The sequence below is a fragment of the Heteronotia binoei genome, chromosome 2 (assembly GCF_032191835.1).
Source record: "Heteronotia binoei isolate CCM8104 ecotype False Entrance Well chromosome 2, APGP_CSIRO_Hbin_v1, whole genome shotgun sequence".
In the NCBI taxonomy this organism is placed as follows: domain Eukaryota; kingdom Metazoa; phylum Chordata; class Lepidosauria; order Squamata; family Gekkonidae; genus Heteronotia; species Heteronotia binoei.
The window spans coordinates 141,447,170-141,463,784 of record NC_083224.1 but is presented as its reverse complement, the minus strand read 5'-3'; the positions used below and the strand labels follow the sequence as shown (position 1 = coordinate 141,463,784).

At 40.0% G+C, this 16,615-nt stretch overlaps 1 protein-coding gene across 1 annotated transcript; it reads left to right on the top strand.

Annotated features, from left to right (window-relative positions):
• Window positions 1-6,177: 6,177 nt before the first annotated feature.
• LOC132567352 (vitellogenin-2-like) lies at window positions 6,178-14,041 on the top strand. The gene is made up of 10 exons (XM_060233028.1): window positions 6,178-6,273; window positions 6,384-6,514; window positions 7,083-7,221; window positions 7,649-7,763; window positions 8,689-8,869; window positions 10,198-10,295; window positions 11,204-11,295; window positions 12,823-12,979; window positions 13,191-13,352; window positions 13,696-14,041. The coding sequence occupies exons 1-10, from the start codon at window positions 6,178-6,180 to the stop codon at window positions 13,812-13,814; spliced, it is 1,290 nt and encodes a 429-aa protein (XP_060089011.1). The 3' UTR covers window positions 13,815-14,041.
• Window positions 14,042-16,615: the final 2,574 nt, after the last annotated feature.

Here is a 16,615-nt window from a genome sequence, read left to right as displayed (position 1 = left end):
TATGCGTACAAACATGAAAGGAAGGGAGAACGCATTTTTAACAGAAGTAATGAAAAGGATAACTGGAGAACATGAATTTACAATGGACATTTTACCAGGTATTGAATGTAAATGAAACTTTCAGTTCATATTCTTATGAGCACGCATGAAATCATGCTCATTTTCGAATGTATGTATGTGAATTCTAGACTCTACATGTGCTGAAGCTCAGATGATAGAGCTGGAGGTCGATCTAGGTAACAGGATACCCGACAAAACAATGGAACTGCTAAGCAGAGAGTCTCAAGCTGAAGTGGACCTCAAACTTCAAAAGGTATATAAGAGCATCATACAACTTGCCAAGATTAAACATTTTTATAGGACTGTGCCACCCATCAGGTGTTCCAGGATCCTTCACTTAGAGTTTCTGTTTAAATGGATGGACATCTTTATTCTGTTTAAGACGTTCTCTATAGCAGCTGTAATAGCCACACATAATTCAAACATATTAAATATAGTCACTTTAATAATTTTGTTTCCTTGGTAAGGAAAAGAAAGGGTCAAATACAATGTCACTGAATTAATATTTATTTTTTAAACCAAGGTGCTTTTCAATTGTCTTATATCACCCTGTGCTTTACTCTTAATAATGCAGCAGAGTCCAATCAAAACTGAGAAGAAGTCATCATCTGTAAGGAAACAAAAGCTTCGCCCTAGTGAGCTCCCACCTGTTGCCTCCTCCTCCTCCTCCTCTTCCTCCTCCCGCCCCTCTTCATCCTCCAGCTCTTCCTCTTCCTCCTCTTCCTCCTCCTCCTCCTCCTCCTCCCCCTCCTCCTCCTCTTTTGAGAAGAAAAACAAAAGGAGAGGTGAAAGCAGCAGCAGTAGTGATGATACTAGTGAGAGTAGCAATGAGAACGACAGAAGCAACTGGCGCGGGGACAAAGATGGATCTCCCAGAAACAGAAATGACCGGCGTAGAAGTAGCAGCAGCAGCAGCAGCAGCAGCAGTGGCCAGAGCAAGAGCAGCAGCAGCAGCAGCAGCAGCAGAAGCAGCAGCAGCAGAAGCAGCAGCAGCAGCAGCAGAGGCAGCAGCAGCAGCAGCAGCAGCAGTGGCCAGAGCAAGAGCAGCAGCAGCAGAAGCGGCAGCAGCAGCAGCAGCAGAAGCAGCGGCAGCAGCAGCGACAGTGGGGAAACCAGCAGCAACAAGTGGAAGTCTGCAGGTCGTCGTGAACCAAAACACTCTTCTCAGGGCAGAGACAGGGACAGTACTGTCAGATACAGCAATAGCCAGAGCAACAACCGTGACCAGAGTGGCAGCAGCCGCAGCAGTGACCAGAGCAGTGACAGCTGCAGCAGCAGCAGCCGCAGTCGAAGCAGCCGTAGCAGCAGTGATAGCAGCAGCTGCAGAAACGATGAAAGGGGCAGCGGTGAGAAGGGCCGAAAATCCACTAGAGGGGTAAAAATGCTTTAATTGTCATAAGTATAATTGGTATTGTTTGGGATGGTGAACAGGAAAAGGGGTTCATACCCAGCACTCAGCTAACTAGTTCCAGCGGATTGCAGTGAAAAGCAGATCTTCTCACCTGGTCAAGATGAGAGCCATGCAAGAATATACAGCAATGTTCCTTTCATGTAACAGTGCACACCATGGGTCTTCTGGAACCCAGAGCAATCCATCAGCTGGCCTGCTTGAGAGCCAGTCCACCCACTTGCCAGATAAGCCCGGGCCACGGCACTTGGAGTGTAAGAGCCCTTTCTGTAAATTTTGTGCCTAAACACAAGCCTTGCTGTGCTAGCACATATTGGAAACAAGATGAAGTGTTTCCCTGGCTATTTCAACTGTACTATAATGCAAGGGGTTTTGAGCCACAAAAGAAAACACTGGCATGAGCTGTTAGAGGTGCCAGGCTGCAGTCCTTAAATCACTTATGCCAGCATGGGAATTCAATGGAATTGCTCTGGATGAAGGTTGAGTCTACACAGGATGAGCTATTCTGGCTGGGCTTTGTAGCACGAAATGAGAAGTGTAGGAGACAGCCGCATACACATACAGATAAGTACAAGGTTACATTGGATGTTGTAGCCATCATAGTCTTTCTTTTGGACTGTGAACATCTATGCTAAGCCCACTAATCCTCTGGGTTGATATCTGACTGCAGGCATAATTGTGTTCCGAAATGTGCTGAATGTTTGGATATGTTTAATCTTGCTGCCTGAAACATCTTCAGTCAGGAAGAGTCCTTAGTGCCATTGATCAGTTACCTTGAAAGGCTGCACTGGATACATTGTTACTTTGAAGCAGAAGAGTCTGAAGTTTGTTCTTTGTTCTCCACTTTCCAACATGTAGGAAAATGTTTTTGAAACATACTTTGTTTTAGCCTTAGATAAAGCAGCTGTTTTTTCTATGCAAAGAGTTTAGATATTACTTCTTAATTCCCATATTTTTCTGGCAGGACTTTCAAGAGATTGACATTCAGGAACACCGGTGCTTCTGTTCATGCTATTTGCCAATTAATGTCATTCATTTATCATGGTGTCAGTTTGTCACCCTATTTTTAAGTTTGACCACTGAATGCCATTGCAAAAAGTTCTTTAACATTCTGCTTTTATTGTTTTCTAAGGAAAACCCAGAAGACATCCACCTTACACCACATCTTCAGCTGAAGGTAATATGTTTCAGCCACTTTGTTACATGCTCTGATAGAAGTCTGAGTGGACACAGCAAAAAACTGAAATAGTCAGACATGAAAACAACACCAGAAATAGTCCTTTAACAGGTTTCTTCCTCCATTTCAATGTGATAAAAGGGAGTGAATTTCAGTTGGTTTACTTACAGTAAAAAATAGTTTATAAGTGCAGTTGATACACTTCAAAAGGTTGCAGAAAAAAGGTCACAAGGGGATAAGTGGAGGGAATGTGAAACCACTTCACCTTCATCCTTCTATTGGCAGGAAAAATGTGATGGAACAAGCTTCCCATTGATGCAAGCAGGGGTAATTGTACTCTCAATGGTATAAATAATAGGCATAATTTAAGGAAGGCTGAATTTTTTACAGATTTTTAATTTAGGGGGCTGAAGATTTTTTAATATTCCTCATTTATTCTTGAAAAGAATAAATGAGGAATATAAAGAACCAAATGAAATCTGAATGTAGCATGAGAGGAAATTAAAACATATATTTGTAATTCAAATGTTGAGTTTTTCTGGTAAATATTGTTGCTTTTTCATATCCACTGCAACTTGGTTGATATTAATTTTAATTGAATTACTATTTTTTTAAAAAGAATATTAAAGTATGGAAAATGTTGACAGTGCCATCCCAAACAGAGTTACATCTTGCTAAGTCCACTGAAGTCAGTTGACTTAGAAATGCATAACTCTGCTTTGGAAAGCACCAATAAACTATCATGGATGGGGAAAGTTCACTGATTAAAATGTCAGTGATGCCTTCCTATTTCAGCGTCCTCCTATATCAAAGATAAGTATCTACCAAATTTTCAGGAAATTGTTTGTAGATTCTACTCTAATTATGTTATATGTATTAACATTTTAATCAAAAGTAAATTGGAAATATGTCTTTCCACATATGTGTTGCTTGTAATTTGAATTCTAAATACAGAATGATTATAGTCTGGGTTAATCAGAAGGAAACTTTGCTTTCTTTGTGATACTTCATGAACTCTGTATATCACTATCAGACTGGAATCTAGGAAAAATTCCAGAGGAAGAGGTTAAAATTCTAGTTAAAATAAATCAAAATATGTCTTCTTGTAAATTAGTCAGTAAAGCAGAAACTAAATAGATTTTATGCTACAGTATAATCAGTTAAAGAGTTTGAGTTGAAGCAAGATACATTACAATCAAAGCAGCATAGAAATGTCAGTTCAAACAAATATCAATAGATGTTAGAAAAGATATGTTCTCAAAATACTATCAACTTTTGAATAGCCTTAAGAGTATGAAAAGAAATATATGTTGTGAAAAATGGGACATGACTGGGGCAGGAAATAAATGATGGTGCCTGATGAAATGTGAATGAACTGTGATATAAACTATTTGTCTATATGTTTTAAATTCTTATGTTTGATATTTTGGATGTATTAATTATATTTAATGAACAATTACAAATATTTTTAAAATTAGCAGCTGCAGGTTGCATGGCTGCGTCTCACACATCAAAATGTGTAGGACAAAACATTCTGAATAATAAATGGATGTATACCATAGACTGCAGGAGAAACTGCCTTGTTCATAGAGTATGTAAGGGTCTGCTTGCACTGCTCTTTATAATTCTGCAAGTTATTTTAAATCTTGAGGATGTGCATTTTCATTTGTGTAGAAAATAGCACAACATGGATCAGCCAGCAGTAATCGCAGACCAGGCAGCCATGGCAGTGAGAGCAGCAGTACCAGCACCAGCGAGAGCAGCAGTAGGAGCAGCAGGAAGAGCAGGAGCACCAGCAGCAGCAGCAGCAGCAGTGAGAGCAGCAGGAAGAGCAGCAGCAGCAGCTCGTCTTCCTCTAGTTCTAGCAGCAGTTTGGAGGTGAGTCTCAAAATTTCACTTTGTCAAATGTCAACATTGATAGGATTTTGCAGATCTGCTGTAGTTGGAATAAATAGAAAACAGTACTAGATAATCAGATCTGATTTGTTCATTATCTTTATCTTTGAACCCAATAAGACAGCCCCGTAGCCAGGATTTGAAGAATTGGGGGGCCGTGATTTTTTTCAGGGGGCACATAGTGGCCCCAACCTCCAGCCTAGCAGTCAGGGGGCTGTTCCCCCATAGGCCCTCTCGTAGCTACGGGCCTGCAGTAAGACTATCCAAGCTGTTTACAGTAAAATGTAGATAAGACACTTATGTTCCTTGATTTTAAAAAACTGCATCATAATTAGCAATGGTTACTAATATTAAAATATAAAAGCAGAAAGAATAAAATAGGCAAATCTCCAAAATTCTGTTTAAATAGTTTCAATTGCTCTTCTAAAGGACAATTAAAACTATTCAATTTTCCAGAATTCTCCAGCACATTGTTCAGAATGGTTGTTGAACAGAGAAAGCTCTTATCCATTATTCTTGCCTTGGATGGCAAAGGACTATGGAGAAGAGCTTCATGTCATGACGTAAGTGAGCAGAGATTCATGTGGAGAGCCAAAATGGTTAAAGTATCAGGATAGTAGTTTAGCTGTGAAGCTCACCAGGTCACTCTTTCTGATCCCAATCTATTATACTAAACTGTCTCTTTGGGAAAAAAGAGGGTCCCACATGTGCATTGGCCTTGAGCTCCACAGAAGAAGCACGGTGTAAAAATATAAGAAATAAAAAGATGGGACAAGGATCTTGGATATCTGTGAAAGAGTTGATGGTCTTCTCTACTGCCTCCCCAGCAGTCCCTTCTGATCCCTTGAAAAATGATTCCTGGGTTATGGGATCCATGTAACCATGCTGGTTGGTGGAGTGTTAGGAGGAGGAAGGAGGTGGTGAAATTGTTACCTTCTCCCTCTTCCATCAGTGGAGCTCTGCTGATGAAAGAGCAGGGAAGATGATATTGCATCCTTCCCACTCCTCACTACAGCTCACTGACCTACATAGCCTATACTCCTTGTGGGTGTTGCATTTTGAGAATCAACCTTCCTGAGTCAGAAATTACTCCTTTAGGGAGGAGAAAGTAGGAATGATTCATGATGATTCAGTGCTTTCCACCAGTGGATCATTGTATCCAACCTTACGTATTTAAGAACTGATATTTTTTCACATAGGATATTGCTCATCTTGAAAGAAGACGTATCTATGGCAGTTTTCCTTTGCTTTAAAACTTTTATTTCTATATTTACTTTAATTAAATATCAGCATCTTTTTAGCTATTAGCTGAGTCCCTTGATAGTTAGAAGTTTTGCGTTAAGTGCTGAAAGGAATGGCTTTTTGTAAGTCTTGAGAAAGGCAAGCTTTCACTGAAAAGCCCTTTTAATGAGAAGTTTTAAAGCCATGGATAGCTATATTTAAACTGAAACTAGTTTTAATTGTGCACTTACTTTAAGAGGTGTTGAATCTAAAATAATTTTGTCTTTGTTCATTTTAGCTCAGTTCACTGAGAGAGCATAAAAAACCATCGGTGCTTGCTGTTTACCGTGTCATCTATGCAAATGGTACAAAAAAAGGCATCCTGTTTATGGGATATAAAGACTTCGAAACTTCTATGGTCAAGATACAAGTAGTTCTGTCAAGGATCTCAGAACCAAACAAACCAATAGCCTTCATGGAAGGTGCACTTTTGAACCCGTACAAAGTAGTGGTGAGTCTTTAAAAATCCCATATACTGTCAGAGAGCAGCAAGTCCAAAAGCACATTCAAAATTGAATGATGCACTTAATGAACTTCTCAATATCCTCCTCTGTCCTACAGGCCTTTTGGAAAAATGTCGAGAAAAGCCAATATAAAATTAAAGCACTAGCTGAGATTGGTTGGTTTGATCATCGTCCAGCTTTGCAAATGAAGGTTGAATATACCAAAGTTCCTCATGAAATAAAGAAGAAGTGAGTAAATGTATACATTTAAATCATTTATTTATAGTATATATCATTAAAAATATCAAAGGTCATAACTGATCTTTTCACGCTTATGACTGGAAGCATATGTGCAGTCTTAGTTTTGCCTGGCTGCTGTTTCTTCCCATGCCTGCTGCCAGCACTCTGACATGCTTTTGAGGACAATTAAGTAACTGGGAGGGATCGGAAACCAGCGCTTCTTTTGAAGCAATAACTCCTTTGCATATAGGCTACACCCCCCCCTGATATAGCCAATCCTCCAAGAGCTTACAGAGCTCCTCTTACAGGGTCTACTGTAAACTCTTGGCGGATTGCCTCCATCAGAGGTGTGTGGCCTAATTTGCAAAGCAGTTCCTGCTACAAAAAAAGCCCTGTGGAAAACAAGATGTTAGTCCACCCCCACCTCTTTCCCCTGCAGATGGGCAGGCTGAAGAGAGAAACAAATTATTTTACCTTGTGCCTGAGACTTCATTGGAGATAACTGTTTAAGCTCATGCAAAATGTCTTTTCTACACTTGGGGACTATGGCCAGCCTTTTGCTTTTTCTCCCCTCCAGAATTTCTTGCGTTTTCTTGAAAATGCTTAACATGCTTGGCATCTCACTGGAAGAGAAAAGAAACCCCTATGACCAGATTAAGATGATTACAGTTGCAAGAACTTCAGAAAAGTATGATGTAATTCTCAAAACTTCACGTGTAAGTTCTTTTGATGTTACTTCCATAGTGACAGATTTGAAAGTACAAACTCAAACGAATATCGCAGTTCTGCTTCCCTAACGTTTTTCTGTTTTGCACCTTGTCTGTTTGCTTTTCCAAAATGTGAAAGGATGAAGCCATGTGTGACTATGCTGGAATATATTATGTATCTGTTTGTTTTGAGGATGCTATGATTTTTGGCATAGAACACAGTGCAACTTGGCCAATATTATTTAATTGGCCAATAATACAAGATGATACAATAGCGATGAAGTGGAAAACTGCATGAGGAGGCTGGAGGGGGTAGCACAGAATGTAGGTTTGGTTTGAGTTACATCCTTATGTTTGTCAGATATGTAAACAGAAAGATAGTGCTGAAGGAACATTGGCTGTACTTAATTTTTAATGTTTTCATATTCCTTTACAGACAACCACCATTTTTCCAAATGTTCAGTTTCCATGGTCATTCTCTGAGGATAGGCTTAACCCAGTCGAGCAACAACTAAGCTTTCTAGATTTGATAATTGGTCGTACCCACAAAGGTCAGTGGTTTACCAGCTCCATATAATGTTACCTTTAAAAATATATTTTCTCTTCATTTAAGGGTCCCCAACACCTGGGCCACGGACCAGTACCAGTCCGTGGCCTGTTAGCAACTGGATCACAGAATGAGACATAGGCACCGCACCACCCCTTTCACCTGCCTGGGTCCCAGGAGGATTAAAGAGGCAGCACAGCCTCAGTCTGAAGCACCACCTCTTTCATTTGCCCTGGTCCCAGGCAGGTGGAAGGGGTAGTGCAGCAGTGAATTTCACCTACCCCACATTTAGCGACCCCCGGGGTGGGGCAGGGATGGGCAGCAAAAACCCCAGCATACCCACCAGTCCGTGAAAAAATTGTCTTCCACAAAACCGGTCCCTGGTGCCAAAAAGGTTGGGGACCATTGATTTATATTATTTATATATGTATGCATGTTATATATGTGTATATGTTTAAATAATCTAGGAAATGTATTTCACATATACCAGCCTTTCCCACAATGTCATATTATTACGAGTGTAAAAAAAGACATTGAATGCTTCAAGATCTGGGATCCAGTTTTAAAATGCTTATTTTTCTTAGCTGGAATAATGATGTCCAATGTGTTCCTTGAAATCTAACAATACCGTGGCATTAACATATTAAGACATTTCAGAAATGCATTTTAAAATCTAATTTACTGCTGAATATAAAGCCCACCAGTTAACGTTATTTGTCCTGGAAAAAAGACTGGGAAATGTTAAAATTACTAGAAAATGATCTTCTTACAAAAATTGTCTATAAAATGTGCACACTTTGCTCCGTGACCACAAATATTAAATTATATTCCTTGAAATATGTATACTGTTCATTAGTTGCTCTAAGAACAATCAAACCATGAAACTCTTTCACAAATGCACACACTCACATTTTGTTCCCTCTTATTAGGGATTTGTTCAGTGTATCGTAACAATCTTACAACCTTTGCTGGAGCTGAAATCCAAACCCTTCTGGTTCCAAACTGCCCTCTGATCTTGGCTAAGAATCGTTATAAGCAGTTCTCTGTGATGATGATGCAGCGATCCACCCATGATATCACAAAAGACCTTATATTTGCTAGTAATGGCCCGTAAGTAGAGCTAATGTTTTTACATCAGTACAATAATCCAGTTCGGTGAAAGCATGTGAAGAAAAGTTCCAGCCTCTTAATGCAGAGGCTGTAAGATGCAAGAAAGGTTCCTATATTTCTCACATTTTGCAGAATGTGTAAAATAGAGCTGGTCAGGAGGATATTTGCAAAGAGTGAATAGGGGTGTATTAAAATAGATTTCTATAGAAAGACCATTTCTATAAAAGTAATAACGTTTTAATTTTAATTGCCTGTGAAATTGTTAGGCATCCTTTCCCCCCTCCCCTTTATTCCATGTTTCTTACTGGATGTGTTATACCCTCTGTAGTTCAGCATCTTGTAACTAACATCTGGTTTTCTAATCGGTATATAGAGTTAGGGTTTGTGTTACGCATTATACAGTTTCTGTTTTATTGTTATTTGTGTAATGCAGTTTTATTCTACTGTTCATGGTATGCACTGTACTGTGTTCCTTGTATTGTCTAATCTCTCTTGAGTTTCAATGAGGAAAAATGGATAACAAATGATGTAAATAAATAAATAAGAAAACCCCCACAATTTGATCACTCCAACTGATTTGAGGAGTAACAGCATTCTCATGTATATCCAGTCAGTTCAAGTCACTATTATGATATATTTGTTACTGTCTTTAATCTTGGCATGTTGCTGCATTTTAGGAAGTTTCTTAACATAATCAAACATTTCTTTGGCTTTCTGGAATTTTTCAGTATTTTTTTTTTTTAAACTGGATTGTGCAGGGGAGTGATTTGACTTGAGTTACATCCTTGGGTCTGTCAAACTGAACAATTTCACTGAGTAATCTATAGCAGTGCAGTACAACAGACAGAGCCCTGGGTTTGGATCAAAAGCCTTGCTTTTGCCCTTGCTTGTCTGTTGTGAGGTAGTCCTCTACTGCACAGTGCTTTCCTTTGGTGCTTTGAGGTTTTCAGCTCCCTGAACAATGCTGCTCTTGTGTAAGTTGGCAGTCCTGGAAATGAACTATGCAGTTGAGGAATGCCATCACAGTGCTGCACAAGTGAGGCTTAGGATCCAAGTGCTAACTGAACCCATCAAGAGTAGAAATTCTCTGTGGAGTCTCTCCTCCAATGGAAGATTTCTTACTAAATGAACGGGAACCAGCTCACTATAAGTGGCATGTAATAACAGGATAGCTGTCTTGTCTCCTTTGGCAAGCAGAATAATACTTGGAAAAGATAATGAGATGTCATGGTCAACTATAATAGCAGAATTTACTGGAATTCTTATTCCAAAACTATAACCTGTGATCACTGCAGATTGACTCTCCTTTTTATTTTTATTCTTATCAGAGAAATTAAATTGTCAGTTAAAGAAGGAGCCTATCAAGTAGAAGTTGATCATGTTGAAGTGCCTCTATCATCTCTTCCATATCGCTTTGAAGGACATGGTATGTAAAGGGCCTAGCTGTTACCTTTTATTTCAGAAGCTGCTTCCACACAGGGGTAGGAAAATATGTCTGTGCTGTAGAAACAACAAGGTGGGAGTAGGCATGCCCTGACTCTGGGTTGCTTGCTGTAGGTGATTCCCCCCCCCCCCCCATTCCCTTTACTGCACTGACACAAAAGTGCTGATATAATGACAATTGTGCTGGGCCCCCTAATAGCCTGACACTTCCAATTTCTTTCTTCGAACATAAGAACATAATCACATAATCGCAGCTCAGCAGTAAAACAAAAAAAGCTAAAAGAATGACTAAAAGAAGTAGGGGATTGCAGGGCTTAGTTTGACTTGGTTTCCCACCATATTCAGACTGCAGGTAAAGCATCAACATAGACACTCTGCCTTCAGTCACCCCATAAGCTTCCCTTGAGCTAGATTAAAGGATGTTACTCCCTTTGTCTGGTTCAAAGAAGAAAACCTCAGGAGGCTTATTGTGCAAACACTCCCAGAAGCAGAGGGGGCATCCTGCTGTCCACATTGATTCCTGTGTGGAAGCAGCTGCAGGCTAAGCAGTAAGTGCCAAGGTTTAAGCAGGATTGTTGGGAGACAAGAAACCAAAACTCTACATAAATGTAGAAGAGAGCTTGCATTGAAAAAGAAAATCACACTATTTAGTCATCTTCCAACTGAAGGCTAGAAAAGAATAGCTAAAATGTTTTCACAAATCTGAACAGGTTATTGATATCTCTTCACTTACTAAAAAGAGACCTCAGAATGGATTTATACACAGGATACAGAGGAATAGTCAATATAACAGGGACAATTATTTAATCCAAGGAACATTTTTATTAGCTTGATTTGTCTGTTCCCTCATTTTTTTCAGATAAATTATCATTTTGGACTTTTATTTTACAGGTTTAACCATTGCCATCACAGAGAAAAATGGTCAACTTGTACTGAAGGCTTATGATGAATTAACTTGCTACTATGATGGACACAATATCACGGTATTTTTCTCTCTACAGTGAATATTTTCAGGATTGCAAAATGATTGCAAATTAGAAAGCAAATCTGTGCTTTCCTGTCATATTATCAGAACAAATGACCGGCCCTAGCTGACAATGAAAAATGATGGGAAAATTCACTCAAATCCTTTGCTCATTAAAATCAACGCAACCTGACTTGAATTTAGGTATTGTTCTTTGTTAAGCTGAGGGTCCTGTGGTGCAGAGTGGTAAAGCAGCGGTACTGCAATACTGTAGTCTGAACTCTCTGCTCACGACCTGAGTTTGATTCCGGTGGAAGCTGGATTCAGGTAGCCGGCCCAAGGTTGACTCAGCCTTCCATCCTTCCGAGGTCGGTAAAATGAGTACCCAGCTTGCTGGGAGGGAAGTGTAGATGACTGGGGAAGGCGATGGCAAACCACCCCATAAAAAGTCTGCCGTGAAAACGATGTGAAAGCAACGTCACCCCAGAGTCGGAAATGACTGGTGCTTGCACAGGGGACCTTTCCTTTCTTGTTAAGCTGAATAATATTGCTGCAAAACTTCAGTCTACATTGAGTAGTATCTGCTTTTATAAGTCTTTCTTTATAAACTCCCAAACCACATCTTGAAGATAAAAAGCTCTCCCTTTTACTAAGTTCTCCAGTGGTTGGGTTGGCACTGAGTGCACAGCATACAAATACATCCAAGTTGTTCAGTCTGGACCTTTGGGAAGATCAGAGCATGGACTCCCAGCTGGCTGTGGATGCTGATCACTTCCTCGCTCCCCCCTCCCCCCACTCAGGAAGTCTCTTGCTGGGACATGGTGGGTGGAAGGGATCAGTCTTCCTCACCACCACCAGGGAAGGCTCTCACCACAGCCCTGCTGGGATGCAGCAAGAGGCTTCCCAGGTAGAAGGAGGGATCAGACTGTGGACTGCTGTCCAACTTTTTGCCACTGGAATCCAGCAAAGAGTTTCAGGGTGGATTAGAGCACCAATGGTTTCTGGCCTCCACCCTCCCCAAGCTGGTAAGCCAATATAATATCTACTTGTTTGGGTTACCTACAATAATTTATTCTAGTCATCTTGAACATGGGGCATAAAGTGAATTCTGGGGAGGCAGCAAGAACTTGGGGGGGATAGGGCTGCACATTGCCATCTTCAGTGGCATTCTGCAAATGTAAGACACATCTGCATTGGATTCCAGGGTATTGCAAGTATCAGGGATGCAGTGAGAAAATTTCACCTATGGACTTGCAAACTTGCAGTGCTTTCTAGGCAAGCCTTTGCAATGCAATGGCAAGGAGTTGCATTTGTGGCCAGGGCCAGAATACCACCTTTCAGTTCAGAGAACAGCAAAGAGATGGCATTCTGACATCCACCTAACAGTTATGTGCACCATAATGAAGCCAGATGCCTTCACAGGGCAAAAGTCTTTTTATGAGTTGTCTACCTCTTGTGTGGCAAAACAAGCTCATAGTCATATAAGCTATTTTCCATTGTTACTGTAAGCAAAACACCAAATAGTTTTGTTTTTGTTTTCATGAAGATTGAAGTAGACTCCAACACAATGCAAGAACAACTACAGGGGCTATGTGGTCAATTTGATGGTGAAAAGGAATTCCAGACTCCAAGTGGACGTATAGCTAAAAATGCATTGGGTTTTGTTCAGTCTTGGGTGCACACTGAGGGACCCTGTGATGGAGGTAAGCAGGCTCTGATAACTTGTTTTTTGGACTTATTTCCATGCTACGTTAACCAACATTAAGACAGTCATTCTAGAAATGCCAATAAATAATAGGGGATGAACCTAAGTTAATTTTATATTGTAAAACTGTAGGTTCATTTGTATTGTACTATATGAAAGCCTCTAGTCTTTCAACTGGTATTGAAAGAATTCTGTTTATCCTGTTGCAGACTGCAACCTGCGGTACTCACATGTGAAACCTGAACATACGATCGAGTACCTGGGTCAACAATCAGAATGTTTCAGTGTTGAGTCTGTGCTACAGTGTAAAGAGGGCTGCTTACCAACTGCTACCGTCTCCATTCCTGTTGCCATGCATTGTCTGCCAGCTGGTAAGTCAATATAATATCTACTTGTTTGGCACTACAAATCGCATTTTCCTGTTTTCGCCACAGTGCAACAGAAAATTTTGTAGTTCATCACCACCATAAATTGCCACTGGATGCACGTGAATGGGTTAACAGCAGTTCTGTGCACACTGATAGTCCAGTCCTAAGTAGTCTTACTCAGTACTCCTTCATAATTGGTTTAGGGTTCCATCCTGAATTGGACATGCATCCTGCTGATTCTAAGTGAAATTGCCCTGTGTAATACATTTCAGATGAAGATATAAAAAGCACTCATTCAACTTTCAGGTTTTCCATTCTAATAACTTCTTCATTCCTTTGTCTCCAGGTTCCACAACAAACTTACTTGATACACGGGCGAGACTAGACCAGAAGTCTGAAGATCTGGTGCATTCAGTCAAAGTTCACACATTGTGCTCTTGTAAAAATCGACGATGTGCCTCATAAGTTTCTGGCCCAGCAAATTAGAAATCTATACTGTTGTGTGCAGTCAGGATGTTTATTCCAGGCAGCTGCACAAATGTTAATTTAAGTATTTTAAAAGTCTTACTAAATCTTCCTGAAGAAGTCTGACCTTGTAAAGAAAGTCTAACCATATCCTTGTAGAAACAAGGTTAACTATTAATGAAACATATGATTTCCTAATAAACACTGGCATTCAAAAGGAAAAAAAATGCTGGCTTGTTATTTCATTATATATGTGTAAAAGTGAATTGTTGTGTATGTGTGATTGGATACTTTCAAACCTCATCAAGAATTGTGGCATGAAGGATTGTATTTTCTTATGAGTAATATCTGCAACAGAGATTAAATAACAGGATCAATAGGGCCTAACTCAGTGGGAATAAGCACCCAAACCCACCTACACAAAGCTATCTAATCTCCATTGGGAGAAATCGTGTCATTTTTTTTTGTTTTTCATTCATTCCTCTTAGCATTAAGAAAATCAGTATTGATGCTGGCTCCCCCTTCTGACACCCAAGCCTTTTTTTCTGGAAAAAGAGGTGCTGGAACTTTTAAGAGAAAAATGAAAGAGAAACATATGTGTGCCCCTCATGAACTTTTAAACATTTTTGGAGAATTTTGTTTCCATAAAGAGGTTCCAGAACTCCATTCCATTGTGTTCCCTCAGCAAAAAAAATCCCTTCCCACGCCTCTCTATAGACTGTGTACTTGGAGACTTCAGAATGAATGATAAAATATGGATTGGATCCAACCAACTTTTCTGCTGGTGAGCAGATCCACTATGACCACCAAAAAGGCTGTGCAGGAAACCATGGGACCTGCAGCAGAGGGAGTAGTAAGGAAGGGAATTGGATGAGATGGAGTGAAAAAGCTGGCTGGACTCCCTATATTTTTTCTGAATCCTGCTATAATTAAAATAACACACCCTACCAACCATTTTTTTAAAAAAAATTAAAATATCTTTTGTGTTATTAATGGATTCAACAGATTTTTTTAAAAGATCATTTTATATTAATTCCCTTACCCTATTGGATGGGAATGTTACTACTGGTTTCAATGAAGGAGAACAGATGTTACTACTGGTTTAAATGAAGGAGAAATGCCATCCCCATCCATTTGAGAAGCACACAAATGAATTAGGAAAGCTTCATAATATATCTGGAGGCTTAAAACACACAATGGATTTGCATTAATCCAGATAGTGATAGATGCATTGAAAGCCATGCAGAAAACCATTGAGATCTGTAGTCTAAACTGTAGTATGTGGTTCTAGATTCACTGAGGTAAAGGTAAAGAAAGGTAGTCCCCTGTACAAGCACCGAGTCATTACTGACCCATGGGGTGACATAACGGCCTCAGAAGGATGGAAAGCTGAGTCAGCCTTGAGATGGCAATCTTTTGAACCCAGCTTCCGCCAGGATTGAATTTAGATCATGAGCAGAGCTTGGATTGCAGTACTGCAGTTTACCACTCTGCGCCATGGGACTTCTAGATTCACTGAGAGTATAACTCTAAACCAGGGAGCTGGAAGTGAAGCGCAGCTAGGGCATTCCATACAAAACCCAAAAAACAATATAACATTTCCATTTGGACCATCCTTTTAAAACTTGAAAACAGTTTATATTTTCCTTAAATTGGGAAAACTTTTTTCTATACCTTGAATAAAATTTGGCAGGGTTACCAGAGACTGTTACCCAGTTTGTGAGCCACCTGTTGGATATTCATGGGTGGTCAGTCCTCAGAACAGGTCACATGAATGTCACAAACAGCAGAAGTTTGTGGTGCCCCAGCCATGACTTTGCTCACTAACTCTGTTTAGACTAAAGGCAAAAATCACACACAGGTGCAGGGGACTATATATGAGCTGTAAATATGAGTCACACTGGTTATCTTATTCTTTAGAACTGCTTTGTGGCACAAGTGCCAAGAGAGATTGGCCACTAGTATTTTAATAACAGTTGTCTATCTAACTATGATAACTTTGTATAAACAAGCGTGTGAGGCTTTAGTACATCACCCCCCATCAAATCTGATGTTTTAAAGATCTATCAGGATGGGAGTTTATAGCATTCTACATTGAAACTTGTCTGGCTCTTTGGGTCCTTTTTGCTACAGCAGTCCCTTTGGTGGGCTTCCGGTTCAACAGACACAACCTTTATTCCCACGGCTATGTTAATACAATATTATAATTTTAGAGCAATTTGCAAGTGTGTGTTGAGAGTGCAAGAAACCGTTTGTATATGAAAGCCTGTGGCTCAGCTGCAGAGCTTTTGCTTTGAAGATTCCAGGTACAAACCCTGGCATTTCCAGTTAAATGGATCAGATAATGGGATGTAAACAACCTTTTCCTGAGACCCTGGAAAGTTCCTGTCAGTTAAAGTTGACAGTGTGACTGAAGGACCAGTGTTCAAAAAAGGGTCCAGGCAAATAGGTGTGAAAATCCTCAGCTTGAGACCCTGGAGAGCCGCTGCCAGTCTGAGAAGACAATACTGACTTTAATGGACCAGGGGGTCTGATTCAGTATAAGGCAGCTTCATATGTTCATATGTTCTGATTCAGTATAAGGCAGATTCACGTGTGATGATATCACAGTACTAACTTTTGCACCAGGTAATGAAGCACAAGTTAAATTCCAACCAGATTTGCAGAACTAAAACTTGTATAGCACATAATCAGCAATTTTTGAATTGCACTATGAACCAGCCAAAGTCTTTCCTCCTCAGTTCTTATGTTTTCCGGTTCCTTTCCTCTAATAGAGACTATGATTAAACAAAGCTCTGACA

Coding starts and splice junctions, on each gene's coding strand:
- LOC132567352 (XM_060233028.1), top strand. CDS start 6,178: ATGGTCAAGATACAAGTAGTTCTGTCAAGGATCTCAGAACCAAACAAA. Junction 6,515..7,082: donor CCTCATGAAATAAAGAAGAA/GTGAGTAAATGT, acceptor TCTCCCCTCCAG/AATTTCTTGCGTTTTCTTGA. Junction 7,764..8,688: donor AATTGGTCGTACCCACAAAG/GTCAGTGGTTTA, acceptor CCCTCTTATTAG/GGATTTGTTCAGTGTATCGT.